Source organism: Neodothiora populina (genome assembly GCF_041146345.1).
Source record: "Neodothiora populina strain CPC 39397 chromosome Unknown canker_contig_16, whole genome shotgun sequence".
Classification (NCBI taxonomy): domain Eukaryota; kingdom Fungi; phylum Ascomycota; class Dothideomycetes; order Dothideales; family Dothioraceae; genus Neodothiora; species Neodothiora populina.
The window spans coordinates 1,441,912-1,467,452 of NW_027191409.1; the positions used below are offsets into that span (position 1 = coordinate 1,441,912).

The 25,541-nt window shown below is 50.2% G+C and overlaps 9 protein-coding genes across 10 annotated transcripts; 6 read left to right on the plus strand and 3 right to left on the minus strand.

Annotated features, from left to right (window-relative positions):
• Positions 1–236: 236 nt before the first annotated feature.
• AAFC00_003816 (uncharacterized protein) lies at positions 237–1,559 on the plus strand (the record flags this gene model as incomplete). Its single annotated transcript, XM_069343343.1, has 1 exon — positions 237–1,559. One exon carries the CDS (start codon positions 237–239, stop codon positions 1,557–1,559), a length of 1,323 nt encoding a protein of 440 aa, XP_069201172.1.
• Positions 1,560–4,133: 2,574 nt separating this feature from the next.
• AAFC00_003817 (uncharacterized protein) lies at positions 4,134–4,524 on the minus strand (the record flags this gene model as incomplete). Its single annotated transcript, XM_069343344.1, has 2 exons — positions 4,134–4,300; positions 4,356–4,524. The coding sequence occupies 2 exons, from the start codon at positions 4,522–4,524 to the stop codon at positions 4,134–4,136; spliced, it is 336 nt and encodes a 111-aa protein (XP_069201173.1).
• Positions 4,525–5,570: 1,046 nt separating this feature from the next.
• On the minus strand, positions 5,571–8,376 carry AAFC00_003818 (uncharacterized protein; the record flags this gene model as incomplete). Its single annotated transcript, XM_069343346.1, has 3 exons — positions 5,571–7,950; positions 8,006–8,130; positions 8,197–8,376. 3 exons carry the CDS (start codon positions 8,374–8,376, stop codon positions 5,571–5,573), a joined length of 2,685 nt encoding a protein of 894 aa, XP_069201174.1.
• A 1,145-nt stretch (positions 8,377–9,521) lies between these two features.
• AAFC00_003819 (uncharacterized protein) lies at positions 9,522–11,559 on the plus strand (the record flags this gene model as incomplete). Its single annotated transcript, XM_069348117.1, has 3 exons — positions 9,522–10,208; positions 10,263–10,799; positions 10,852–11,559. The coding sequence occupies 3 exons, from the start codon at positions 9,522–9,524 to the stop codon at positions 11,557–11,559; spliced, it is 1,932 nt and encodes a 643-aa protein (XP_069201175.1).
• Positions 11,560–13,929: 2,370 nt separating this feature from the next.
• On the plus strand, positions 13,930–15,349 carry AAFC00_003820 (uncharacterized protein; the record flags this gene model as incomplete). The annotated part of the gene is made up of 4 exons (XM_069343347.1): positions 13,930–14,168; positions 14,225–14,497; positions 14,554–14,860; positions 14,915–15,349. The coding sequence occupies 4 exons, from the start codon at positions 13,930–13,932 to the stop codon at positions 15,347–15,349; spliced, it is 1,254 nt and encodes a 417-aa protein (XP_069201176.1).
• Positions 15,350–15,569: 220 nt separating this feature from the next.
• On the minus strand, positions 15,570–16,774 carry AAFC00_003821 (uncharacterized protein; the record flags this gene model as incomplete). Of its 2 annotated transcripts, XM_069343349.1 has the most annotated exons (3): positions 15,570–15,632; positions 15,698–16,404; positions 16,477–16,774. In XM_069343349.1, the coding sequence occupies 3 exons, from the start codon at positions 16,772–16,774 to the stop codon at positions 15,570–15,572; spliced, it is 1,068 nt and encodes a 355-aa protein (XP_069201178.1). The 2 variants fall into 2 exon arrangements, with proteins under 2 accessions (XP_069201178.1, XP_069201177.1); XM_069343348.1 differs by having other exon boundaries at positions 15,698–16,774.
• A 474-nt stretch (positions 16,775–17,248) lies between these two features.
• On the plus strand, positions 17,249–18,320 carry AAFC00_003822 (uncharacterized protein; the record flags this gene model as incomplete). Its single annotated transcript, XM_069343350.1, has 3 exons — positions 17,249–17,270; positions 17,320–17,399; positions 17,604–18,320. The coding sequence occupies 3 exons, from the start codon at positions 17,249–17,251 to the stop codon at positions 18,318–18,320; spliced, it is 819 nt and encodes a 272-aa protein (XP_069201179.1).
• A 2,867-nt stretch (positions 18,321–21,187) lies between these two features.
• AAFC00_003823 (uncharacterized protein) lies at positions 21,188–22,555 on the plus strand (the record flags this gene model as incomplete). Its single annotated transcript, XM_069343351.1, has 4 exons — positions 21,188–21,398; positions 21,471–21,857; positions 21,917–22,373; positions 22,435–22,555. 4 exons carry the CDS (start codon positions 21,188–21,190, stop codon positions 22,553–22,555), a joined length of 1,176 nt encoding a protein of 391 aa, XP_069201180.1.
• Positions 22,556–23,870: 1,315 nt separating this feature from the next.
• On the plus strand, positions 23,871–25,517 carry AAFC00_003824 (uncharacterized protein; the record flags this gene model as incomplete). The annotated part of the gene is made up of 4 exons (XM_069343352.1): positions 23,871–23,885; positions 24,079–24,212; positions 24,280–25,092; positions 25,163–25,517. 4 exons carry the CDS (start codon positions 23,871–23,873, stop codon positions 25,515–25,517), a joined length of 1,317 nt encoding a protein of 438 aa, XP_069201181.1.
• Between the last annotated feature and the right edge of the window lie 24 nt (positions 25,518–25,541).

Consider the following 25,541-nt stretch of genomic DNA (forward strand, 5'->3'; position numbering starts at 1 on the left):
CCTGGATGGTGATGTCACGATTAAGTGGAGGCTGGCGATCGGAGATGTCGCTGCCAAGGACGGCTTTCCCGCAGAGCCTCACCATGACTCAGCCCGAAGGCACGTCTTGGCCATCCATGACTTGACGATTATCAACTTCCAGGCTGCAGTCACTATTACTATCTTACATTAAATCAACACTCTCTACAACTCGTGTGACCGGACACCCCAGACCAAGGCTGGAACAGAGCCTCGACATGGCGTCTTTCTCCATCTCACTCGGTGGCGGTCCCAAAAGTCGCAAAGCCTCACCACCACCACCCAGCAATGGGGTCAAAAGAGCTCGTGCTGTTTTGGATGATGACGAGTCGGACAACGACGATGGAAATGCCGGCAAGCGTCAGGCTGTCACACACTTTGATGCGGCTTCAGGCGGTGCAGTCGACGTGTCGAAGCCAAAAGTCGTCAAGGAGAAACTTGTGATACAGGCGCAGAAGAACCGGGATTGGAAAGAGGCCAGTCAGCGCAATAGACGGCAGCGACAAGGACTCCCACCAACCCAACAAGAAGGAGTGGAAGTGGAAGCACAATCTGCACCACTCAATCCCGCTCCCGCCACCTATGGATTGAACGTCCGCGACACTGAGCTGGTTTCCAACGCGATGCTTGCCGAAGGAGGACAAGACCGAGTGGAGTCAACCGGCGACGAGGTGGCCAGCACTGCACCAGCACGACCCCAGACTGATGACGAAAGGGCGATCGCTGCGCTCACTGGAGCGAGGGAGGAGTCAACTCTCACAATACCGACTATTACTGAGGAGCAGGCTTTCGAGCGAGACGTTCAAGAAGCCCCCGACGCACCTACACTGGCTGAATACGCCGCAGTACCTGTCGAGGAATTTGGCGCTGCTATGTTAAGAGGTATGGGGTGGAAGGAGGGCCAAGGCATCGGTATTCAAAAGGGTCAGAAGCTTGTCACGGCCAAGGTGCCAGAGCGCCGGCCTGCTCTGCTGGGCATTGGTGCAAAGCCCGATACTGCTGTCGCTGGAGAATTGGGCGCTTGGGGTGCAGGTGCCAAGGGCAGGAGGAGGCCAGAGGTCGTATACAACCCACTGATCCTCAAGAATTCGAAGACTGGCGAGCAGCTTACCGAGGAGGAGCTGAAAGCAAAATTACAAGAGCAGACAGAACGAGCGGCAAACGAGACATATTCAAGAGGGTCAGAGAAACGGTATAGACGAGATGATGACAATCATCGTCGGCACGATGACTACGAGTATCACGACAGGGAAGAGCGCCGCCGGAGGGAACGTAGGAAAGAGCGAGACTCCAAGGAGCATGGTCGGTCACGGCGAGACAGGAGTGTGTCGGTTGACAGGCGACGAGAAAGGAAGGAGCGAAGCATTTCACATGACCGAGGCCACGACAGGCGCCGTGACCGAGGCGATGAATCACATTACAAGGTACGAGGGGATCGAGAACGACGAAGGAAAGATCGCGGTGATGATTATAGTCATCGGTCAAGTAGGCGTGAGCGAGACCGATATGATGACGATCGAGAACGACGAGATAGGCGTTGAGATGGCTTCTGTTGCAGTCGACGATCAAGAGACCCAATATGTACATATAACAATCCACTCGTTGCTGGGAGCATGAATGCAACAGAAATGGCTCGCTGTATAAAGTCGTGGTTGATCTCTCATATCTCTGCTGATGTTTGCATCAAGTTTGGCCATGCGCTTGCCATTCAGACTGCTTTGATGCTGCATGAGTGCACCTTTCTCAAGAGATGGACTTCTGTTGTATATGAATATATCCATGTTATGATCGTGATGTAGCCTAGGTACTGTTCTGACCTCATGTCTTCTCAAAGGTCTTTGTCTCGTCTGCCAAAATGCTGTTTTCGTCCCACCCATCAATCAGAAAAACCAGTCCACAACAAAAGTATCGTCGCAAGTTCACCAAATGAATTATAACTTTTTAGACTGCCACGACAGACATGACGCAGACTATACATATTGATACGAAGGTATATATCTCAAAGATCTAGATATTGAGAGCGATGGTTATAGAAACACCTCGAGATCATATCACCACACATATACATGCTTTTTAACATATTCGCGAATAGCATTCAGATAGGACAGGGTCCCCCCTCCGGACTGTACCTGACATTCAAGAAGCACAATGACGGGATTGGAAGTCTAACTCCGTCATGCTAATTATTGCCCTGCCATTCACCATCTCATCCTCCACGGGGAGAAAAAAATTAGTCCGAGCGGGACCACCCCACAGCCGCCGAATCTACCAGAACATTGGCCTCCGTGAACGAGGAGAGTCGGCTATCATAACTCTGAACACCACACCAAATCTTGTTCAACCCACAAGCATTGATATTTTTCTCGATGAAGTAGATCCACCAAGAGCATATCGTAATGGATGTTGACCGAACCATTCCAAGAAGATCCACAGCCACGTCATGTATTCCGCCTTCGATAATTTAACCCTGCCGCGCGAAGTCCGCATTCGCTGCGAACTGCCATTCATGCATTCCGCGGCCCCACCGCTGGCACTTTTTCTGCGAAAGCCCTAGCCCAGACACTATCTACCTTATTCTCTGCGATATACTGTATCATTGAGTGCAACAACGGCGATGGACTAGATCAACAGGGTAGAGGCGGGAGTAGTTGCCCTACTGTGGCAATCTATCAACGAAGACAGTGCTGCTTGAGAGACTTAGAGAGGTATCTTTGCTTGACGCCTGCCGTATTACCCAGTAGTGAGGAGCCAGAAAGCCAAGCTACACATCCTGCACAAGTAGGAAGGTAGTAGTGTATAGCTAGTCTGCTTGCGCGATGCCAGCCGTTACAGATGCGGGCTTCACGTTACGTGAGCAGCAAGAGGTTGCCTTTCCTCATCAAAAGCCTGATTCAACGTCAATTGTATAGCCAAAGTGTGATTGGAGTTACACAGGACAAGGTTATCAAGCAAGAAAGCATCGCGGTATATCAACATGTCGCAACATAGCGAGGCGGACAGACCAGCGTGGAACAGTGCGTCTTGAATTCAACGAAGAGCATCAAGGTGATGCTTTCCTGAGGCGCAACTATCACACATGCCAAGTCTCCACTGGGAACTTTGCTGGACACGGTTCTTCGAGGGCTGTGGCTGACACGCCCCTTCTTGAGTCACGAGCAAGCTGTCACAATCCTGTAAGACGGGTCCTTACTCAGTGCATTACTGATCGCTAGCTAAAGCGGGTATGCACACACGAAGGCAAAAAAATGCTGATATGGATTCAGGTCTGAGGCTGGCCTGGCCTTTCCCTGAAGTACTGTACGAGGTGGACCTGCATATGCGGTCTCTGGACTCTTATTCCTGCTAGGCCCAATACAGGGGACAGGGTAATTCACAGGTTGCATAAGGAACATGAGCCTTCACAGCTTGGTAAAACGTGCCTCGATGGAATTCATCGGGGCTGTCGTGCCGCATAAGGAAAGTTGAATCTACGCGTCTCAGGAAGTAAGTTAGTCCCACGCAGTCGCCGAAGGCCACAGAAGTTGCTGAATGTGGCATGTGCATACGAACTCTATTGCTGAGACAGGAAGACACGTCCTTGAGGTTACAGTTATCTCAAGCCTGTACCTTATACGCTTGTACATGCCACGAGCCATCCGTCAGGTACGCGATCAGTGCAAAGGAAGCTTCACCATTTTTGGGCTTATCTGAATGGTTGGGTAATGTCACTGTGAATTTAGCCAAATATGCAAAGGTTACTCTATGCAGGTATTCTGCATCATCCAAGATCCACATGAACTCTGCCAGTGGTGGGCAGGCTAATGCACCAGTGGCTCGAGTACACCTCGCAAGATTTGGAACAGTGGGACTTTGCGGATGCACAAATTCAAAGCTCGTGTTTGAGAGATTTATCAGGCATCGTGACCGTCGTTTTGCGTCGTATAGCGTAAAGCTCTCTACAGCCAGCAGCGTCCACCAATCAGCAGAGGCAGCATATCATTGCCTGGCGTGCTGGCCAAGAAACCGGACTTGACTTCTCGTCTTACAAGTACACCCTGGTTGCCAAACCTTCCAGCTCTCTTCGACTTCGAATCAAGGGCAACAGGGTATCTTTGTGTCTTCCAAAAGGTTACTGTTTAACCGAATCTTGTCTCCTTGTCCTTGATAGGCATATCCTTGCCGCTGTAGCTCTTGTACTGGCCACGAATGAAGTCGGAGATTTGCTCGTCCTTGGCCTGCTCAACAGCCGACTCGTTATCCTGGGGACCCTGGCCGAGGAACTTCTCCTGCACGAAGTCCACGCCTGTGTTGTGTAAGCATGTCTTTGACCTTGATCCTTTGTAAAGGGGGACCCTTACCCTTGTCAAGGTAGTCCTCGTTCTTCTCACTCTCCCTGCCACCACCAGCGGCAGAGTTAATCTTGTCCATGAAGCCACCACCGCTGCTGCTCTGTTGTCCTGAGGTCTGAGCACTGCTAGCGCCCTCCTCCTTGTTGCTGCCTCCGGTGAACTTGTTGACGAAATCCATGATGTACGATTTAGGTTTTGTTTTGAGTGCTGGTTGAGCGACAGATGAGAACGTGTGATCAGATTGAGGGAGGCGTTCGATGGCACCATGGACTTACTATGATTGTTTCGTCAAAGAGTAAACAACAGTTATGTGAATGGATTATATCAGAGTAAGAGGAAGAATCCCGACCTTTAATAGAGACCTACGTGTTCCTTCCTTGGAAAAGTTGACAAGAACCAAACAAGCACATCCCCCCAGAGTGACCAACATGACGCACACAACACAACCCCGCCTTAGATCCCGTCGTGCATCAACAAAGAAACTGCAGGGTACCTACAATACTTTTCGCGGTACCTGTGATACCTGCCTGTAGTTGAAACAACACGTCAGATCGTAAGCCAAGTTGCGCCTAGCCTTACCAGGCAATTGAAAGCGGGAAACTTGGATGTGCTTTGGCGAGCGAGCGAATGGCAGGAGGGTTTGAGTGGTCTTTGCCGTCGCTGTCGTAGGTAGTTGTGGCTGCCCGCCATCAACGCTGCCATCAACAAGCCAAGCACGACGTCACCTTGCAAATGGTGCAAACATTATTCCCAAGTCAACTTTGAACTAGGTACTGTATGACCAGCCATAAGTCAGTCTATACCTAGGCAGCAGGTAAATGCTTAATTCGATGTGACTATTTCCGCTGGACAGGCCGTCTTGCGATATACGTGTCTCTAGAGTGCTACTACTTGTTGTCGTAGTCTATGATCTAACAGTGATGCCATGACAAAGTAGACTTGGAATGAATATAGACCTTCACAACTTGTCAAAGAGCACCATGATATCATCTAGATGATGAGGGCGGATGTGGATCCATGGATATATTCACTGTTGTTCATTTCCTCCGTAGACGGCAACAGCTCGAGACCGTGGCAAGCTCAACACAATCGATAGGAACTTGAAGACGTTTGGGAGCTGCCACGAGGACATTGGTCTCATGATACAAAAGATCTATATAAAGCTAAAACATATAATGCAAACAGCAGAGCTCTGCGTTGCTTCTGCGAAGTGCTTGCTTATTCTCAAGCATAAGAGAGGTCTATGATGTCTCTGGCATGTCTTCTCTTGACACCAGCTGCTCCCTGGTTCTGCTTCTGCTCCTCCTCGTCGAAGAGGTAATCAATCCACTCGAGAATGTCCATCATGGTGAAGCCTTTGGGAATGGGCTTCATCTTCTCGTGTCCAGGGATAGCGCTTGCGGTGGGGACCGATACCTCGGAGGTGAGTGCGCCAGCAGGGAGAGTGGCAGTCAGGCTGGCAATGGCACTGCTGACAGCTGCATGTGGGACCGAAGTGCCAGTCGCAGCAGCGGTGACCGATGTTGCATTGGCAATATGGTATGGTGCAGCAGCTGAGGAGGCGGCGTATGCTGCAGCTGAACCGACAGAGGAAGAAGCAGGGGCGGCGGTGCTGTTGCTTCCGCCAAGGGCGAGGATCTTGGCGGCTGCTGCCTCAGCGGCAACCATGACAATTGCTTGCGTGTTACCAGTAGGAAGATCTGGGTGGAAAGATGCGTCGACCACAAAGAGGTTGTCTGTGCCGTAGACTTTAGTATTCAGATCCACGACCGAGGTTCCGTTGTTCTTGCGTCCGTCATCGGTACCCATCTTGGCGCTGCCGACAAAGTGACTTCCTGAAACATAAGTGCTTAAAAGGTCAGCGCCAGTCTCATTGCCGGACGTAGTAGACGGTACGTAGGTCAGGGTGGAGTTAGCAGTCTTGCTGTATGCGATGAGCTGGTCGATGAAACCGGACATTGCCTCCTTGTCCATAGCGGTGTTGAGGTAGGGCGCAGTGGTCAACTCGGTGGCACCATCAGCGGTGATGCCAAGGACACCGGTGGAAGTGACACCGTGAGTGAGGTAGACCTTTATCTTGACCACGCCGGTAGACGGAGAGTTGCAGGTACCTTGAACGTAGCGCGTGCTGCCGTCGGACGTCTTGACCGAAGTCCAGAAATTGAAGCGTTGACCGGCTTGGACTAAGGCTCCATTTCCATGGGCGAACATGGCAGTCTCGTTAAGAGCAGGGACCAGGAAGTCATTCTGGTACAAGGAGCGGATAGCGCTGTTGGTCTTGAATTTGAGAGTGATGATGGGGTGATCCTTGATGCCTTGTCCAACAGGAAGGTTGATCCACTCCGCCTTGGAGGGAAGAGTAACAGCAGTACTTCCACTTTGAACAGTCTGGATTTGGGCCGCTGGACCAATACCGCTGTTGAAGAGGACACGTGGAGTTGACAGACTGCCCGAGGACAAGATGACCTTACCGCCTGGGTTGACCTTGATGATTTGACGAGCGCCCTTGCTACCTTCGACTTCGACACCGGATACATAGGAGCCGTTACGGACAGCTCGAATAACCTTGGTATGAAGCTGAAGCTTAAAGTTGGGAAACTGCTGAGCGTGAGGCAGATAAGTCATGACTGGACCAGCTCTGAGACCGTTCTGGATGTTCCATGGAGGGTGACTGAAAACATTGTGCTTCTCGTTAGGCTGTTCTAAAGCGTTGACCGATGACCAACCATTGTTGCTGAAGAATTGCGAGAGGACATCGTATGCAGCTTGGTCGTAGCGATGGCCATCAGCAGAAGGGCTGATGGTGCCAGGATTTCTCTGATACAACTTTTCTGCTGAGCTGGCGACATCTTGCCATTTCCAGCCAGTAGGCCACTTATCGTCGAAATCGATCTCTTGAGGATGAACAAACATGAGTGCATTGACCATGGTACTACCTCCAAGAAGGCATCCAGCCATTGAAGCTGTATCGGTACAATACTCGCTTGTGTCGTTGGAGCTGGTGAGGTAGTATCCCATGGCAGGAACATCGTACTGGGTAACCGTGTTGTTCCACGACATGACGGAACGTCCACCAGAGGCGTAGGTGGATGCACCACCTCTTTCGAGAAGAAGAACGCTAGCACCGGTCTCTGCAATTCTGTCGGCAACAATGATACCTGCAGGACCACTACCTGCAATGATGTAGTCGTAGGTCACGTTCGAGACGGTGGCCGTAACATTTGCGGCAGACACAGTGCTGTTAGACCCAGTAGCCCCAGTAGTGTTGTTGCCGCTGGAGGTAGTTGCTACCGAAGCCATCGCGGCCCAGGTCGAGTATTGTGCAGATCTCGCACTGGTGAAGTTCAAGTCAAACTCTCCAAATCCGGCTGAGTGGTAACTTAAAGCAGAGTTCTGGCTGGAAGGGTTGGTGACTGCTGCGTCGGAGTAGGCCCATCCAAAAACGCTGCCTGAAGACGTCTTTGGAAAGCTGAGAGAATCGCCTGTAATGCAGCCTCTGCAGAGGAAGGTGTAGGAGAAGTGGGTCGAGTTGACGAAAGTTCCCTTCTCAATGGGCATCATGGACACACCATTTCCGCTGTAAACAGGAGGGGTTACATATCCACTACGCTTCATGTTAGCTCAGAAGGAAACCGTCTTCGCGAGCCTCACATTCTCACCCTGCTTTACGGAACGAAGCGACGACCTCTCCTGAGTTGGGCCACGCTACAACAAGCAGGGGACCTGTCATGGTAGCGCCGAGATCAAATCCGGCCCATCCCTTGTCATCAGTGACCGGTGCAACCTAGCCAACAGAGTCAGTATAATTGTCCTCAGGCATGAGCTGAGTCAGAATGCGACATGAACGTACGATCTGGGCAATGAAGTCTGTATCAATAGTCTCAGGCATCGAGATACCATACTGACAACCAGTTTTCGAGTCCTTCCAGCTTTGGAAAGTTATGCCAGACTTCGAATCGGTATAGGAAAAACTCTGTGCTACAGCGCCTAGCGCATAGAGCGCAGTAGAGGCGATTGAGAAACGGACCATATTGAAACCACTTTTTCAAAGATTGGTATAGAGGGATTCAACGTGAGTAGAGAATGTGAAGACCGTCAAGGCCAAGAAAATACAAGAAAATGAACGTAAAGCCGTCAAGGCTGGAAAGAACGAAAATGAAAGAATGACTATGCCTTCAAGGCAAAGAAAATAACACTCTACCAGGAGTGAAAAAGCAGGATGTCAGAGGCAAGTAACAGAAGGCATACTCAGGTTTATATATGGCATCTAAGTGATTGGCCTTCTGGACTTAGTCGGTCCTAATCCATCCTCATCCAGCGATAAGACCCTAACACTCAAAAGGCAAAGTGAATTCAATTTTTCCTTGTACCCACCTTCATCAAGATAGAACATTACTTGTGGTCTTGGTATAGGCCTTGGGTGGGGCAGCGTTGTGGTTTCATGTGTTTCAAGTGTGTAGGTGGCTTGTGCAAGAGTTTGATCAGCAGATAACCGAAGCCTGCGACCACTGACTTGCTCCTCAGAAATATTGTAGTACACTCAAGTGGATTAGTTATACACTAACAGTCGCTCTACCGAACGACACGATGCACATTCTGGGACCTTCACGAGCGTGGTAAGCAAAAGGTCCGATCACAGACGACGATGTTATTACGATCGAGACTCAACAGCAAGGCAGGCACAGTATCGTAGCAGGACCTGCCGCACGTTAGGGCTCTGCATGGATACTTGTATACTTGCTGTGGCAGGCGTATCCACTAGAAAGTAGAACGGCGATAGACGAGATTTCGAGGATGAAGGTGATCCGTCTGCATTGAGTGATCCTTGTCTTCGATCCGTAGTGTATGGAGTATCGCGCACGAGGATGCTCCAACTTCAGTGTTCGTAGCCAGTCAGCTTTCAGAGTTTGTAATAGTTGCATGCTGACACTTGCAGGGCGGTCCTCCGTACTTGTGCTGCCCCCTCGGCTAGGCGCTGTACTTTTACTACTTGTATTGCGAGCACACAATTCAAGACATTACTCTTGCCGTGAAATTTGGACTTCCAGCGACTGCATTGTCGCCTGTATGTGTCATCATTGATTTTGGCGGCCTCTCCTGGGTGAGACGATTTAGCTAAGCGACCCAAACTTGGAACGCTACATGACAGCTAAATCCTAATGCTTTATGCTCACAATGCAACGTGCCTCCTGTCTTGACTGCCATAGACGGAAGCTGAAATGCAGCAGAGAGGCAACAGGTTGTAGTAATTGTAGAAAGCATGATAGGCCATGCGAATATCCAGCTGCAGAGGCTCGAGCTCGAGGCAAACGCGGCCCATATCAAAAGCGTGCAACGAAGCGTGAAGGGGACTTCGGACAAGGACATCAGGCCTCAGAAGCCAAGTACCGGGAACTTGCAAGTTGTATTGACAAGCCAACACTTGACTCGCCAAGAATATCAGTGAACTGTGTTACAGACGATCATGCTTCGCCACATCGATACTCATCAGGGATCCCGGATCGTCCCTTTAATGTCATGCAAAACCACCCATCATTTGATCAGACCCTACAACTATGGCGTATCTTTGTCGAACGAGTGGACCCACTGACCAAAGTAATCCATCGACCATCCCTTCAACAGAAGATCTTGACGAGCAGAACCAGTATACATGACATAGACTCGTCATTGACAACACTTATGTACAGCATATATCATGCTGCAGTAAAAAGCACCAGCGATGCCGAAGCTCAACGACTTTTTGGGGCAAGTAGGGACGTACTTATCGGACATTTTGAGGCTGCGGTGGAACAGTCTCTGGCATTAGTCCATATGTCGAATATACCAGACTTCGTAATGCTTCAAGCTCTGGTCTTGTACATTGTGAGTTCCTTTCAAGTAAATGTTGATGATACGCTTTTTAATTGCCTTCCTCAGTGCACTCTGAGGCTGCAAGACCGCGGTCGCCAATTATGGCCGCTGTTTGGGCTCGCCGTCAGGATGGCACAGTTGTTGCATATGGATGGAAAAGAAGTTGAAGAAGGTGTCTCCATTTTGGAAATGGAACTGCGAAGACGCATCTGGTGGACGCTAGTCTGGCTGGAGAAATTATGTGCGGAAGACCTCATGTCTCAGCCAGCTAGCATAATGACTTGGTCTCGATGTCCTTTCCCTCTGAATGTTAATGATGACGATTTAGATGCCGAAGCTAGGAACCATCCCCATGCACGAAATGAGGTCACTGAAATGACTTTCTGTCTTCTACGGTTCGAGATGTTGAAGCTCTTCTTCGACATTTCCAAACCACGACTGGATATAGCTATCGATGACATTGTACAACAAGGGGGCATAGCAGATCAGCGGGTTGTCGTGCTGTCAGAGACCAGACGTAGAATCACCGACAAATACCTCCAACACTGCAAGAGCACGCGTCCGTTTGACTGGCTTGTTCTTACTTTCGCCGAGGTCTTCCTTGTAAGTAGCCATCTCAAATCCAAGTACGCTGGAAGTTCTGACAAGCGCAAAGTGTAAAGCAGAGCTTATGGCACATCGTGCTGTGCAAAGTGACAATGATGTTTTCAGGCTGTCTTTGATTGTTGTCAAGAACACATATCACATACAAACTGAACCAAGAGCAAAAGTCTGGTCATGGGCGTTTCGAGATTTTGTGCAGTCTCATGCTCTTATGAGAGTTGTATCGGAGCTGTGCAAAGGGGAAAGCCTAATCGTGGATTCCCTCGCCATCAGCGAAGCCTGGCATTTCATCGAATTCATAGTCAAGCGCATACCCTCACACAGATTACGCGATCCATCAATCAGGCCCATTGTCACTCTCATGGGTCTGGCGCACAAAAGTCAGACTGGACCCGCCCCGCAACAACCTGTCCGAAGCAGTTTCCCATGGAGAGCCAGTGACACCAACAAGGGAATTGCGCCATCTGGAAATCTCGAGTCTTTGAAAGCCTTTCCTGATGCATGGGCCGAATCTGCGATCACGTGGGGATCCAATTTCCTCAACGCAGCTATCACAACGCTTGAGAGTGCCAACATCAGCGACACATCGCTCTCCTCGCCGCCTGATGCCACTATTGGCATTGATGGGCTATCGACACACACGTTCGTTTGGCCAGCTCCTGACTTAGTGGTCAATGATACTTGTGACAATATCGATTGGAGCCATTGGGACGCCTCAATGACCGTGTTCAATAAGGCCTTTGCCCCTGGGTCCGCGTGACGTTGCAGCCGATTCGCGCTCGCGCTTGCATCACATGTGCTCTACATTCCTTGCGAGCTGGTAGTTGCCACAGCTACTGCATTTTTATGACCAATGTCTACAGATGGTCCGTGTTCTCGAGGGTCTTTTGAGCTGCATCCCACTGCATACACGTTTCATCACGATGCAGTCACATACTTTGAGAACATTACGCTTGCAGCTGTTTGTGGAGCCTGCGCAAGCCTGGCTAAAGACCTACAGTTTCGAAACCTTGACAGGACACGCCCCTGATACTCGAGTTTTAGTCTAGGCTCAAGGGGTTGTAGATTTGTCACGCAGGTCAGGGGACAGATGAGCAATCGGCTTGAGGAGCAAATCAGTCTACGTGATGGAGCATTGATTGATTGCATATCTGGGCAGGAATGCTCGACAGCTCCAAACAATCGTGGGGACTGAATCGCCACGGAATTGATCTTGTGTCATACCGTACGAACCCTGTCTACCTGAACATTTACCATATTCTCTTGGCATGTCTACCTTGAGGAACCAGAAAGGCGATTGCTGGAATAATGAGACGTCAACTTCAGACATGATGGTGCAGAGAGCTACTGCACTACTGAAGGGGATCTGTCTTTCGATGTCAATCTGAAGGATATATTCAGCAAATTCAACTGTTCTAGCACGTACGGCCACAGGCAGCTGAGAACTGGGCATCCCGTCCGCTCTGCCAGACATAAGCAGTTGACCGGCTGATTAGTACTACGGTGGGTGACCACGTGGGAATCCCAGCTGCTGTACGTTTTTTTTTGGGCGCTTCCTCATACTCTTGAGGAAACCAGCGCTTTTATGTTTTGTTGGTAGTGATATATAGCATGGTAATGGTGGCAAGGAAGAATAACACTCATGGATGGATCATCCATTGATCCTGTAAATCTCCATCGATGAAGAAGGGCGAGAATATCTGCACCATTAACCCATCTCCTTTGTATGAAAATATCGTCCATTAGAAGACCTCCTGCTTCTCTATCAACCTTCTTGCATTCATTATCGAAGGTCTACGCGTGGCCTATTCTGGTGAACAGTGCATAACAATTCAATTTTTGCACATCGTTCTAGCCCAAAGCCGCGAGTGTGAGACTCTGACAGCTAAGCCCATCACCAGTGGTATGTCCAAGGTATAATAATATCCTCACAATATGAGTGCAGGCGTGACAGATTGAGGGCCATGATGATGTCTGTGGCGGTGATGGAACGTCGAAGCATAAACCAAGTCAAGGAAGTACAACGTCACGCCTGACATGGTCTCTTGGCATATAGGCCTAGCCTGAAGACTTTACAGTCAAACAGCAACGAGTCACAAACAATTGCATCTCGCCTACATCAGGTGATAGCGATCATTTTCTGACCTGAGTAGGTATACGGACGCTAAGAGACGCAGAACTCGATGGCATGGCTGAGCTAAATAGGGACGTTGTTGGCATAGCGGCGCAGATCTTCTACATCAGTATTCTGCACCGTGAGCCTCGGAACTTGGAGCTGTCTTGTTGAGTCGAGACAGACTTTGTTTATTACATCGTCCCTTTTTTCCCCTCTTCTTGCCAGGTACGCTTGTGCCCTGGTAGGAGCGGGAGTCGTTGTGATAGGTGATAGGTGGATTAAACCTTGTGGCTGTCTGCTACTTGCCACTAAAAGTTAAGCTTGATGTTGAGCTTATAAGAAGTGGGGCAAAAGTGGTATTTCCGTCCTTGGCCTTTGCTCGTAGTAGACCTGTGAAGAGCGCGTTGGGCTCGCCCTTGCTCAAGCGTGCCTTGATAATCATGATCAAGATATATATAAGTGGTGTATATATGGACTGTTAAGGATATGAATAAGAGGGCCCTTCTGTGATGCAGGTGGTATGGCAGAGTGACACAAAAGGATCACATTACCTCGAATTTACGTCCGAGGCAAGCCACCAAAAGTCGAAAAGCTTCTGCTGAAGACCTGACTCTACCCCACGAAGTCGCGAGGCAGACCGTTTGTCAGGGTCACCAATCAGATGGACTTTCATTACCAAATACATCACCTATGCTCTGGTGATCGCCATGGACGGCCCCAGAAGCCCAGACAGACCATGCAGATCACAACCGCATTGAACAACTCGCGCAGCACACCACACAGCAATTCCAGAATGGCAAATGTGATGCTTCCACGCCATTGGCAGCATAACATGTTTTGCCTTCAGCGTTTACTCAGTCGTTGTGAAGGTCCTTTCGCCAGAGACGTTGAGATGCCGAGGTGGTTCTTGCGTAGAGCAAATAGTATAGTCCGATGGAACATATATGAATGCTCCCTCGTGCGCTGTAGGATGAACAGGATCAACTGTCGACTTCCACATTGTTCTTTGTAGATATGAAGTCCGCCATTTCTTTAGTGACCGCATTGGTCTTCGCTGGCCACAGTGCCGCCTATCCTAGTATCTTAGCACATCTTGAACAACAAGCAGGTGGCAATGCACCCCTCAAGCGAGACAGCCTCGTCTTCGACGCTGCTGCTCAGTACATCAGCACGTCGGGTGACCATGCTTTCGTTGCCCCGGGCCCAAATGACCAGAGAGGACCATGCCCTGGTCTCAACGCAGCCGCAAACCAGTGTGTATCATCTCAGCTTCTCATCACTAGTAAGATCATTGCTGATCATCCTGAAGCGGATATCTCCCACATGACGGAGTGGCGACCATTTCAGAGTTCGTCGCGGGTACCAACAAGGTCTTTGGTATGGGATTAGACCTCGGCGCCTTCCTTTCCGTTTATGGTGCCGTGGCCGATGGTGATGGTACCAAGTGGTCCATCGGAGGGCCTACATCTGAAGTAGGTGCCCTTGCTGGGCTCTTGTCACTTGGTCAACCGACTGGTATCAGTGGCTCTCACAACAAGTACGAGAGTGATGTGTCGCCAACCCGAGGTGATCTTTACCAGTAGTAAGTAACGACAAGGTCGTAGCTTCAGAGCCCGCAATACTTACCACCCCTTTCAGCGGTAACGATTACCTTCTACAAGTATCTCAGTTCCAACAACTATACGACATGGGAGCTGCCAATGACAACTACGATCTTTCTCTTCTTACTCAATTCCGTGCGAACCGCTTTCAGCAAAGCAAGAGTGATAACCCGTACTTCTTCAACGGAGCATTTTCTGGTGTGATCGTGCAGCCTGCTGCATACACGTTCATCTATCGCTTTATGGCAAACAAATCTGCCGAATACCCTGAGGGCAGGCTAGACGGAGATGTGCTGAAGTCGTTCTTCTCCATCACAGGCGACTCTGGAAACTTCAAATACACTGTAAGTCTGATCTTATGTGCTTAGTGATGCTCTTTACTTATCAACTTTTGACAGCCGGGCTACGAGAGAATCCCAAAAAACTGGTACACTCGCAACGCGCTCGACCCATACACTATTCCCTTCTTCTCGCTTGACCTTAATGCAGCTGCTGCTCAGTATCCCGAGTTCCTTAGCATTGGTGGCAACACTGGCAAGGTTAACAGCTTCACTGGCGTGGATATAACGAACCTGACCGGGGGCGTTTACAATCTCCAGACTCTTCTACAAGGCAATAATCTTGCATGCTTTGGTCTTCAGACCGCAGTGCAGGCATTGCCAGACTTCATTTCTGGTCTGTTGACCAATTCAGCTCTCTCAAACTTGCTCGATTCCGCGCTGGGCAATGCGACAGCAGGGTTGGATTGCCCGCAATTGACGGAGATCGATGAAGATCAATTTGCCCAATACCCTGGTTATGCAAAACTCAACACCAACACTGGCTCTTACTAGGATGGGTGGAAATGTCAGGCTCTGGTCGAAACAACCCTATTTCCTTGATATTTAGTACAGTTATGAGCTATGAGTAATTTAGTATGACAAAACACGAATTGCAAACAGTATTGATCGACAAGACGTGTCTTTTTGCACATGTTTGTGAAATGTGACTCACCACCTCTATGGAGCAGTGAGGTGTCTTCTTGTGTGTCATTCCCGCTAAGACATCGATGCATCAATTTGGTAGCCTCTGACTCTCATCCTTGGTGTCCCGCATCCGTAGTACTCTCGCATAGTCCTTTTAGGTGTATAAGTATATCCCTACGTAGGCCAATCCAGCATATCAACGTATTGAGAACTTACCTCACAAGCCAGCTCAACAGCATCGACGAAGCCAATACGAGGCACATATCCCAGTATACGTTGCGCCTTGGCGTTGTTACTATACCGAGTGCCCAATGCATCGCTCACACTTCCTCTGCTTAAGGTGGGTTCGGCTCCTGTGCACCAGGTCACCACATCCGCTACAAAACCGGCGAACCATGCGAGTCTATCCGGGACCTTGACTGAGAACGGCGGAACGTGTCCGAAGTGAGCCCATATCGCCAGCATGAAGTCCCTGAAGTATACTGGTTCCTGATTCGAAATGAAGAATGCTTGACCTGCAGCACTTTCGCCACACTTCTCCTCTAGCCCTTTCGTCAAATCGCCAGTTAAAGGCGTTCCGGGTATTGAGGCAAACTGCGCAAGCAGATTCTCAAGTGCGAGAAGGTGCGCGTCAGCGACATTCGTGACATAGACGAAGTCATACATGTTGTCGCCATCTCCTATCATAAATGGGGTCTCCCATTTCGCAATGCATTTGTGAATTGCCCCTATAACTCCAAAAGTATCACCAGGCCCGATGATGGTAGCAGGACGCAGTGCACAAGTCAGCATTGTACTTGAATTCGCGCCAAGTACGATGGGCTCTGCTGCTGCTTTTGAAGCCCCGTAGCTGAGCGTAGCATTGCCAATAGGTATACCTTCATCCATAAAGGGGTAATCGTGGTTGAGGTCATCCGAGAGCACTGTACAAGAAGATGTGTGTACCAAAGCTCTGCACTTCGTCTGTTTGGCTGCTTCTACTACATTGCGTGTACCTTCGACGTTGATGGCAAACACACGAGCACGTAGTTTCTTATCCGTTGAGTAGCGGTCTTGTCCACCAGGCACCCATCCAGCAGTATGTATTATTGCATCCGGGTTGATCTTGGTTATCAAGTTCTGGCTCCCTTGACGAGATGTCAGATCGACTGTATCGAAATGAACATTCTTTTGAACTTCTAAAGGCGGTCTCAAGTCGATGTTGTACAGGGTCCAGTCCGGATGTGCCTTGTGAATGGCCTCTATACAGGCGTTACCCAGAAACCCGCTACCGCCAGTAACAAGGACACGCATTATGAAAAGCTACTGTACGTAGGATCAATCGAAACGTTATGATGCTCTACTGGAAGATGATTTAGATTCAACAACATTATTCTCAGGTGGTATCGCCTCTAGATGACAACCTGAGAGAATGACGCCACTTTCATCCATCCGGATCGTAGATCCTTCGCTTGAGCGGCATTTCAAGAAGGGGCCAAGACTAATGATTGCTAGCAATCCATCTGCCTACATGGCGGTTGCAAACAGTACATGAGTATTGTGTACATTGAGCAACATCAGTGACCACTGCATAGCAAGGAGGGTGTAGATTTAAGAACTTCAGATAATTCTACATGCATGGTCGCTAGGTGAGGCGTCCCGACGCGCGAAAAGTTTCTTTGTCTTAGCGACTTACTTGATCTGCACCTCTCGACACTCGAATCAAAAATTATGCCAATGAAATAAGTGATCAATTGTAGCGCAAATACACATCAGAATCTGCACAAAATGCTTCTGAATGAACATACTGGTGAGATTAACGTAGCTCATGAGCAAATTTCATCTCTGACGACATCTAGCATTGGTGACTCCGAAAGTACTCTTAGTACCCTACTGTGAGCACCATGTCCCGCGTTACCACGAATGGATGCAGGACGAGGTATGTTGTCGCACATTTAATTTGTATGCTACCATACATGTCCGAGTAGCCTGTCATCAAAGCTATTGTATCTCTACCTTGTTCAGCTCATCAGCATGCTAGGGGGAAGGGACTGGAGATTTGTGACTAGAAGCAGCATCGTGGACAGGGTCGCCCTAAAAATGCTACAACCGAGACCACATGATCTAACGAATGCAAAACCAGGTTCTCCAGGAACTCACGGCTTCGGAGCCCTTGACAATGGAAGAAGAATACAGCATGCAAAGATCATGGCGACAAGATGCCGACAAATTGACCTTCATCGTCTGCCTTGCTCCTCCCCCTCGAAATCCAGTCAGCAGTATCAAAGCCCAAATCGACGACACGTCCGACCGCATGGTGGGCGATATCAATCTCTTCCTCAACCCAGCCGATGACGACGACGATGGCGAAGATGACTACGAGGGCGAAGCGAATGATGCCGAAGCAGATGCTGCACTCCGAGCCGCAGCGCTCGAAGATGCAGGATCAGCTCCGGTGCAGCAGCCACGGACGAAGGACGTGGTAGGCGAGATTGAGTTGATGATAGCCGAGCGCAGTCTGCACAGACAGGGCTATGGACGAGCGGCACTCCTTACTTTCCTCACCTATATCACCCAAAGTCTTGGTGACATCTTGCGCGAGTACGGCAGAAGTGATCAGAATGACGGTGCCATGTCTGTTTCGTCTCTGTGTCGGCTGAAGTACTTGAGGGTCAAGATTGGAGAGAGCAATGTGAGCAGCCTGCGGCTTTTCGAGAGTGCTGGCTTTGTTGCTACAAATGGAGGACCCAATTATTTTGGGGAGATTGAGATGAGGATGTGCCTCGAGGAGGGCTCGACTATGGAGAGGTTGAGAGAATATAAGGGCTGGGAGGATGTGGTTCTTGCTAAATACCAATAGCAGCAGGATCGATGCAGGATGACACAAGAATTGCAACAGATTGGACGAAGACTGATCAATCAAGGGAAAAAAGAGGCTAGGATAGATGTGGAGAGGAGATCCTATCAATCTAACATCCTTCTTCCATCAATACATTATCTGTAAACAAACCTATGATTTCTCTAAAGCCCAAGCAAAACTTCCCCCCACGCGGGGAGAAGAAACCAGTCGTACTTCACCATCACCTGAGTGTGGAAGACGCGTACTGGGTACGCAAATCCACACTGCAGGAGTAATGGTGCATGAGGAAGCGCGGAGCGCAAGTCTAAACTCTGGTTTGTCGGAGAGCTATCACGCGGCGGCGGCTCGAACCAGGGACCTCTCATGCTTGTACTAGACTGATTTTTTTGGCTGTCGGTTTTGCCACTCCACCAACTAAGCCGGTGGGTAGTGGCGCCTGGAGATATGGCCGTTTGGGGCTACTTGTATGGGTTGAATTTGGGTTGAGTGTAGGGTCCATGCCTTGGCCGAGATGGAGGTGCTTGGGGAGGTGTCACTAGTTGGTCGCCTAGACAAAAAGAAATGTACAAGAATATTATGTTATAGCACGAGCTAGGGGTATCATCCAGAGCGGTTCCATCGTACCTCCGGTCGTGTCTGCAGCCTCTCAACCAAATCTCATCACAAACCATCGCCTTCGGTCCACTTGTCTCCTCTACCACTTAAGAGTGCCCTCGTGTACGGATCCTTCCCTCGCAGTTCTGCCTCATAGAGCCACTTATTCAAGGGTCTGCCAATTCTTTGATCCAGGTGATATTGGATATCCTCCTGGTCACGCTCATCAGTCACACCATTCTTGACATGCTTGGCTATTGCTTGCACCTCCTTCATTGCCAACCATGACATGACCTGTGCTTCATCTTTGAAGCATATTCCGAATCCATCGCAGTAGCACTGTTCAATGGGTGGACACAGCACGTCCTTGCCGGTGATTATGAAATGCCACGTGAACTCCCAAATGCGGCCCGAAATGGAATCGTCCAATTCGGTCGTGAGAAACCAGTCCTGGTAGTGTTGCCAGCGCTCGAGCGGTATCGACCGAATAGCAGCCTTGCTTGCTGCGAATTGGCTGCAGCAGGCAACTGCTAACATTTCAGGCATGTGCGGTGCCTCAGGCCCGTGCAGCGCGTCCCATACCTCTGCAAAATATGGCTGTTCGACCTTATCACTTATAGTCTGGTCCCTAGTATTTATGTGATCTGGACAACCGGACTCGTGGTGGCAGCGTAGATTGAAATAGCCGACACGTTCAACATGCTCGTTGCTCACGCGTTCGACCATTCTGGCAAGATCGAAGTTGAAGAGATCATTGTTATGCCAGCTATTGCGCTCTGAATGGGTAAATATGGTCGTATCGGAAAGATTGTGGTAGTGATCGATTATGTAAGTCAAGTAAATCATAGATTCATGACCCTTGTTAGCAGGTGGATGGTAACGAGCGAATTCGTCATCAGCCTTGTAGACGACATGCTGCATGTGTGGGAGCTCCTCTTCGACCCATGATGTATCCTCAGACTGCGTGCTGGCAACGACAAGTGTCCGTGTATATTCACGTGGGACGTGAGTGACCTTTGCCGGTGGCGGAGATTCTGCACAAGAGCCATCAAGTGTGTTGCATTGTCGATGATCGATCAAGTAGAATGTGCTAACAATGATAACGCAGAGAATGGTAACTAGCAAGTTGCGTTGCCGTGATGGACCCATGTTGAAGCTTAAAAATGTATGTCAAAGGGGATGAGAGCCTTTGAATGTGTTCTAGGGCAAAGGACATGAGGGACGCGAATACGCAATCATGTCGAGTCTGCGTCACCTTGAGTTGTGTCAAGACTCTCGAGGTGTCACTATCACTGGAACCTACGGCGCCTATTGCAGTAACATGACACAACAAAAGAGGATCATCAAACAAAGGCGCTCAGATAAGAATGGAGGCACAGGAAAGGAATAGAACGAAGAAATGTAGAGATCCATGATATAGAGAGAGACGTACAGTACACAGTCAGACGGCACCGGTTATTCAGGGATACTGCGACGCTGTGTCACCCTGAGCTGAAAACGATAACGTTTACTAGTCATCTTCGAAGAAGGCAAGCCACAGTTCTCAGGCTAGACTGTGGTCCTCTGTATAGAACGGCAAGTCTAGCAGTAAACGAATTTCGGATACTTCTCCAAGAGATATCTACCAGAGATATCGGGCGATCGCAGCGTACGAGCAGTATCTCCTTCACATCTCAATCGCTCAGCACATCCCTTTGTGAAGCTGATATCCTCTGTTGGTGTTTCCTGATTGCCGGGTCTGTCGGTTGAAAAATGCCGAGACCACGCGGGATACGCATACACTCAATAGGAGTACATGAGCGAGCGGTGCGTCGAAGGGGCTAAGGAACATGACAACAGCGATAGAAACCGTGGTGAGCAAAGTCAGGAGGGAGTGTAGTGCCTACAAGGTGCGGCACCATATGAAAAGTGAAATATACTGTGCAATCCAATACGAGCCCATGTTTTCATAGCCATTCGAGGCTAGAGCAAAGGAATGATCTAAATGCTAGGCAAGCCAAGCAAAGATTCATGGTCTGTGAGCTGTACGCTGTGTGCAAGGGTAACCCCCGAATCGCCGACCTAATGCCAAGACTCATGTCCGTAGCTGCCCTGCGCTGACGGCATTCGGTGTTGCCCTGGGCGTGTGCAGCTGTTGCGTCTTGAGGACAATTCAGTCACTAAACATCATCCATCACTGCGCCATCACACCTACATTTCGACATCTCACTATCATCGTGACCCAGAAAGCTGATCCTTGAGTTTGCTTCCATCTCATTACACACATAGCCGCCATGGCAGCCGACCCCGAGAGAGAGCGCGCGCTGGAAGATTACAAGACCAAGTTGCTGGATTCGAGAGAATGGGAGGCAAAACTCAAGGCTCTACGGCTAGAGATCAAAGGACTACAACACGATTTTGACGTCTCCGAAGATAATATCAAAGCGCTGCAAAGTGTCGGTCAAATAATAGGAGAGGTGCTCAAGCAGCTTGACGAAGAGAGATGTTCGTTACATTATCATCAGTGCTACCCTTGATTCGCCAAGCAGCAGTCACTGACCATACACAATCAAACAGTCATCGTCAAAGCATCATCAGGACCTCGCTATGTCGTCGGCTGCAGATCGAAAGTCGACAAAGCCAAGTTGAAGCAAGGCACTCGTGTGGCGCTGGATATGACCACCCTCACCATCATGCGTATGCTTCCAAGAGAAGTCGACCCCCTCGTCTACAACATGTCGCTGGAAGACCCTGGCCAAGTCAACTTCGCTGGTATTGGTGGCCTTAATGAGCAGATTCGGGAACTGCGTGAGGTCATTGAGCTGCCACTGAAGAACCCCGAGCTCTTCCAAAGAGTAGGCATCAAGCCACCCAAGGGTGTGCTGCTATACGGACCCCCTGGCACCGGAAAGACACTGCTTGCGAGAGCTGTAGCGAGCAGTCTCGAGACAAACTTCCTTAAGGGTAATCACAGCACGTTACGAGATCGTCAAGTGCCTAGCTAACCCTTATTTTGCTTACAGTTGTCTCTTCGGCGATCGTGGACAAGTATATTGGTGAATCTGCACGACTGATCAGAGAGATGTTTGGCTATGCCAAAGAGCATGAGCCCTGCATCATCTTCATGGACGAAATCGATGCAATCGGAGGTCGTCGTTTCTCCGAAGGTACATCGGCCGACCGCGAGATCCAGCGAACACTTATGGAGCTTCTCAACCAGCTTGATGGATTCGACTATCTCGGCAAGACTAAGATCATCATGGCAACAAACAGACCCGACACCCTTGATCCCGCCTTACTCAGAGCTGGACGATTAGATAGGAAGATTGAGATCGGCCTGCCGAACGAAGTTGGTCGCTTGGAGATTCTCAAGATTCACGCCGAGGGAGTACAAAAGGAGGGCGATATTGACTACGAGAGTGTGGTGAAGATGAGCGACCAGCTCAACGGTGCCGATCTGAGAAACGTGGTCACCGAAGCGTAAGTGTTGATGTTGCATCTTCGTGACCTTCACGCATTGTACTAATGTTCTTCTTTACAGTGGACTCTTCGCTATCAAGGACTACAGAGATGCCATCAACCAAGACGATTTCAACAAGGCGGTACGAAAGGTGGCCGAGTCCAAGAAGTTGGAAGGCAAGCTGGAGTACCAGAAGCTTTGAGCTGTCAAGCGAGTAGTCACCGGATTTGAAGAGCATCGGAGAGCAGGAGGCGTTTGATGATACAGCGGACTTTGCGATCACGTCGGCATGGATATGCGGCATGGTCTGTAGCAGTCGGTTAGGATGACGAGTGGGAAGATGTACTATACCTACCTCTAGACACGGATGGACCCGTCCCATAGCAGAAAAGACTTGTTCCAAATGACTTAAATTTGCGACATGCGATGGATACGGCTATATGTTGACTCGTGGATCGCCAGCCAGGATGGCGAGACGGGCCAGTTGAAGCAGTAGATATCAGCAGAGCTAAAAGGGTCAAGGATCGAGGAAGACATTGTTCAAGCTAGGTACAACGATACACCGGCGAGTCGCCCTAGTCGGTGATGTGATCTAGATTGAATTGCCTGTTCCTGCCACTATTAAGGTGGTGCCAGCACCATGCTATATCCTCATCAGGTGTGTGAGGTGATGTGGTAACAAAGCTGACTTGCGTTCGGCGTTTCTCTTTACATATTTTACGTCTCTTTTCATTTCACTAGCGAGATGAGATGATGAAAGTCCTGGTACACAGCCATGTAACAGGAGCTTACTTGATGAAGCCATGGCAGCCTGGTGACGAGTCGCAAACAGGAGGCGAACATGCCAGACTCATAGACGGCAGGGTAGAGTCGCGCCGATAAGGTGTGGGGACGTGGGCGAGATGGTGGTGTGTTGTCATACGAAGGGAGTCGACGGGCCGCGTCTGCGCCGTGAAGTCAGTGTTACACTGGTATGCAATGGGTAAGAGTGTCGGGAAAGTCCTTGGCAAAGCAGTGGTTTTGGGGGTGTTGAAATGAATTCCCCGGCCTCGAACCAATCATGAGAGGAGGTGATTACTGGTGATTGCTGGATGTGGCATGACCGGAGGGTGCCTGCGCCAGTGCGCCGTAACCGGCAAGTGCGGGGCCCAACAGCTCACCTGAAGTTTTCTGCCTTTACTTAGAGTCAACCAGATCGCACTGCATCTTCTCTCATCCACGCTTCTTTCCTCTTCTCTTCTCCATACCAAAACATTGAAGAAGGTAAGCTAACACCTTTTTCTTTATATACGAGTGAGAATCAAACGCCCATGACTGGTCAAGGGTAGCGCTCTAAACTCAATCGGGAGAGCACTGCGGGGCTCGAGGAGCTTCTCTGCCATGAACCCCTCCGTTTTCTCCCGGTCTCAGCTCGGCATAGACGAGTGACATAGGAGCAAAGCTTCTACAGCTCGATCGCTATATATTATTTACTGTTTTGCTAACTGTCCGCCTTGCAGTATCTCCAATCCGCAAACATGGCCATTCAAAAGGTCAGTACAGCGGCAGCGTTCTCGCTCCTTCCTCGTTCAGCTTCACTGCTGCCCGCATTGTGCGAAAAGCATTGGGCAGCAAAAAGCTCAACCAATCTCGGGCCCCTCGGGCCCCTCCAACCCCCCTCCTCTGCCCCTCCATTCGGATGACATTATCACCACACGAATCAAACATCCTGACAGAAATATACAGATCCACGCCCGCTCCGTCTACGACTCTCGCGGTAACCCCACCGTCGAGGTCGACATCGTCACCGAGACTGGCCTTCACCGCGCCATCGTCCCCTCCGGTGCCTCCACCGGCTCCCACGAGGCCTGTGAGCTCCGGTAAGCTCACCCTCCAGAATAGCGTTGCCACTACACTCGAACAACATGGGACTGACAGTATCAACAGTGATGGAGACAAGACCAAGTGGGGTGGCAAGGGTGTCCTCAAGGCTGTCAGCAACGTCAACGACGTGATCGCCCCCGCCCTCATCAAGGAGAATCTCGACGTCAAGGACCAGTCCGCCGTCGACGCTTTCCTCAACAAGCTCGATGGAACCACCAACAAGACCAAGCTTGGTGCCAACGCCATCCTCGGTGTTTCCATGGCTGTCGCCAAGGCCGCCGCTGCTGAGAAGCGCGTTCCCCTCTACGCTCACATCTCCGACCTCTCTGGCACCAAGAAGCCTTACGTCCTCCCCGTTCCCTTCATGAACGTCCTCAACGGTGGCTCCCACGCCGGTGGCCGTCTCGCATTCCAGGAGTTCATGATCGTCCCCTCTGACGCCCCCTCTTTCACCGAGGCCATGCGCTGGGGTTCCGAGACCTACCAGCAGCTCAAGTCTCTCGCCAAGAAGAAGTACGGCCAGTCTGCCGGCAACGTCGGTGACGAGGGTGGTGTCGCTCCTGACATTCAGACCGCCGAGGAGGCTCTTGACCTCATCAGCGAGGCCATCGAGGCTGCCGGCTACAAGGGCAAGATGAACATTGCCATGGACGTTGCCTCGTCCGAGTTCTACAAGACCGACGCCAAGAAGTACGACCTTGACTTCAAGAACCCCAACTCAGACCCCGAGAAGTGGATCACCTACGAGCAGCTCGCCGACCAGTACAAGCAGCTCGCTGCCAAGTACCCCATTGTCTCCATCGAGGACCCCTTCGCTGAGGATGACTGGGAGGCCTGGTCTTACTTCTTCAAGACCTCCGACTTCCAGATTGTCGGGTAAGTTGATGATTGATGGCTTTTGTGCCCTTGTTCTACAATGAAACCTTGCTGACTCGTTGTTTTCCAGTGATGACTTGACTGTCACCAACCCCGCTTTCATCAAGAAGGCCATCGAGACCAAGGCTTGCAACGCTCTCCTCCTCAAGGTCAACCAGATCGGTACCATCACCGAGGCCATCCAGGCCGCCAAGGATGCCTTCGGCGCTGGCTGGGGTGTCATGGTCTCCCACAGATCTGGTGAGACCGAGGATGTCACCATCGCTGACATCGTCGTCGGTCTCCGTGCAGGCCAGATCAAGACCGGTGCGCCTGCCCGTTCCGAGCGTCTTGCCAAGCTCAACCAGATCCTCAGAATCGAGGAGGAGCTCGGCAGCAACGCCATCTACGCCGGCACCAGCTTCCGCACTGCCATCAACATGTAAAGAGCTGGTCCTTGGGTTGAATGA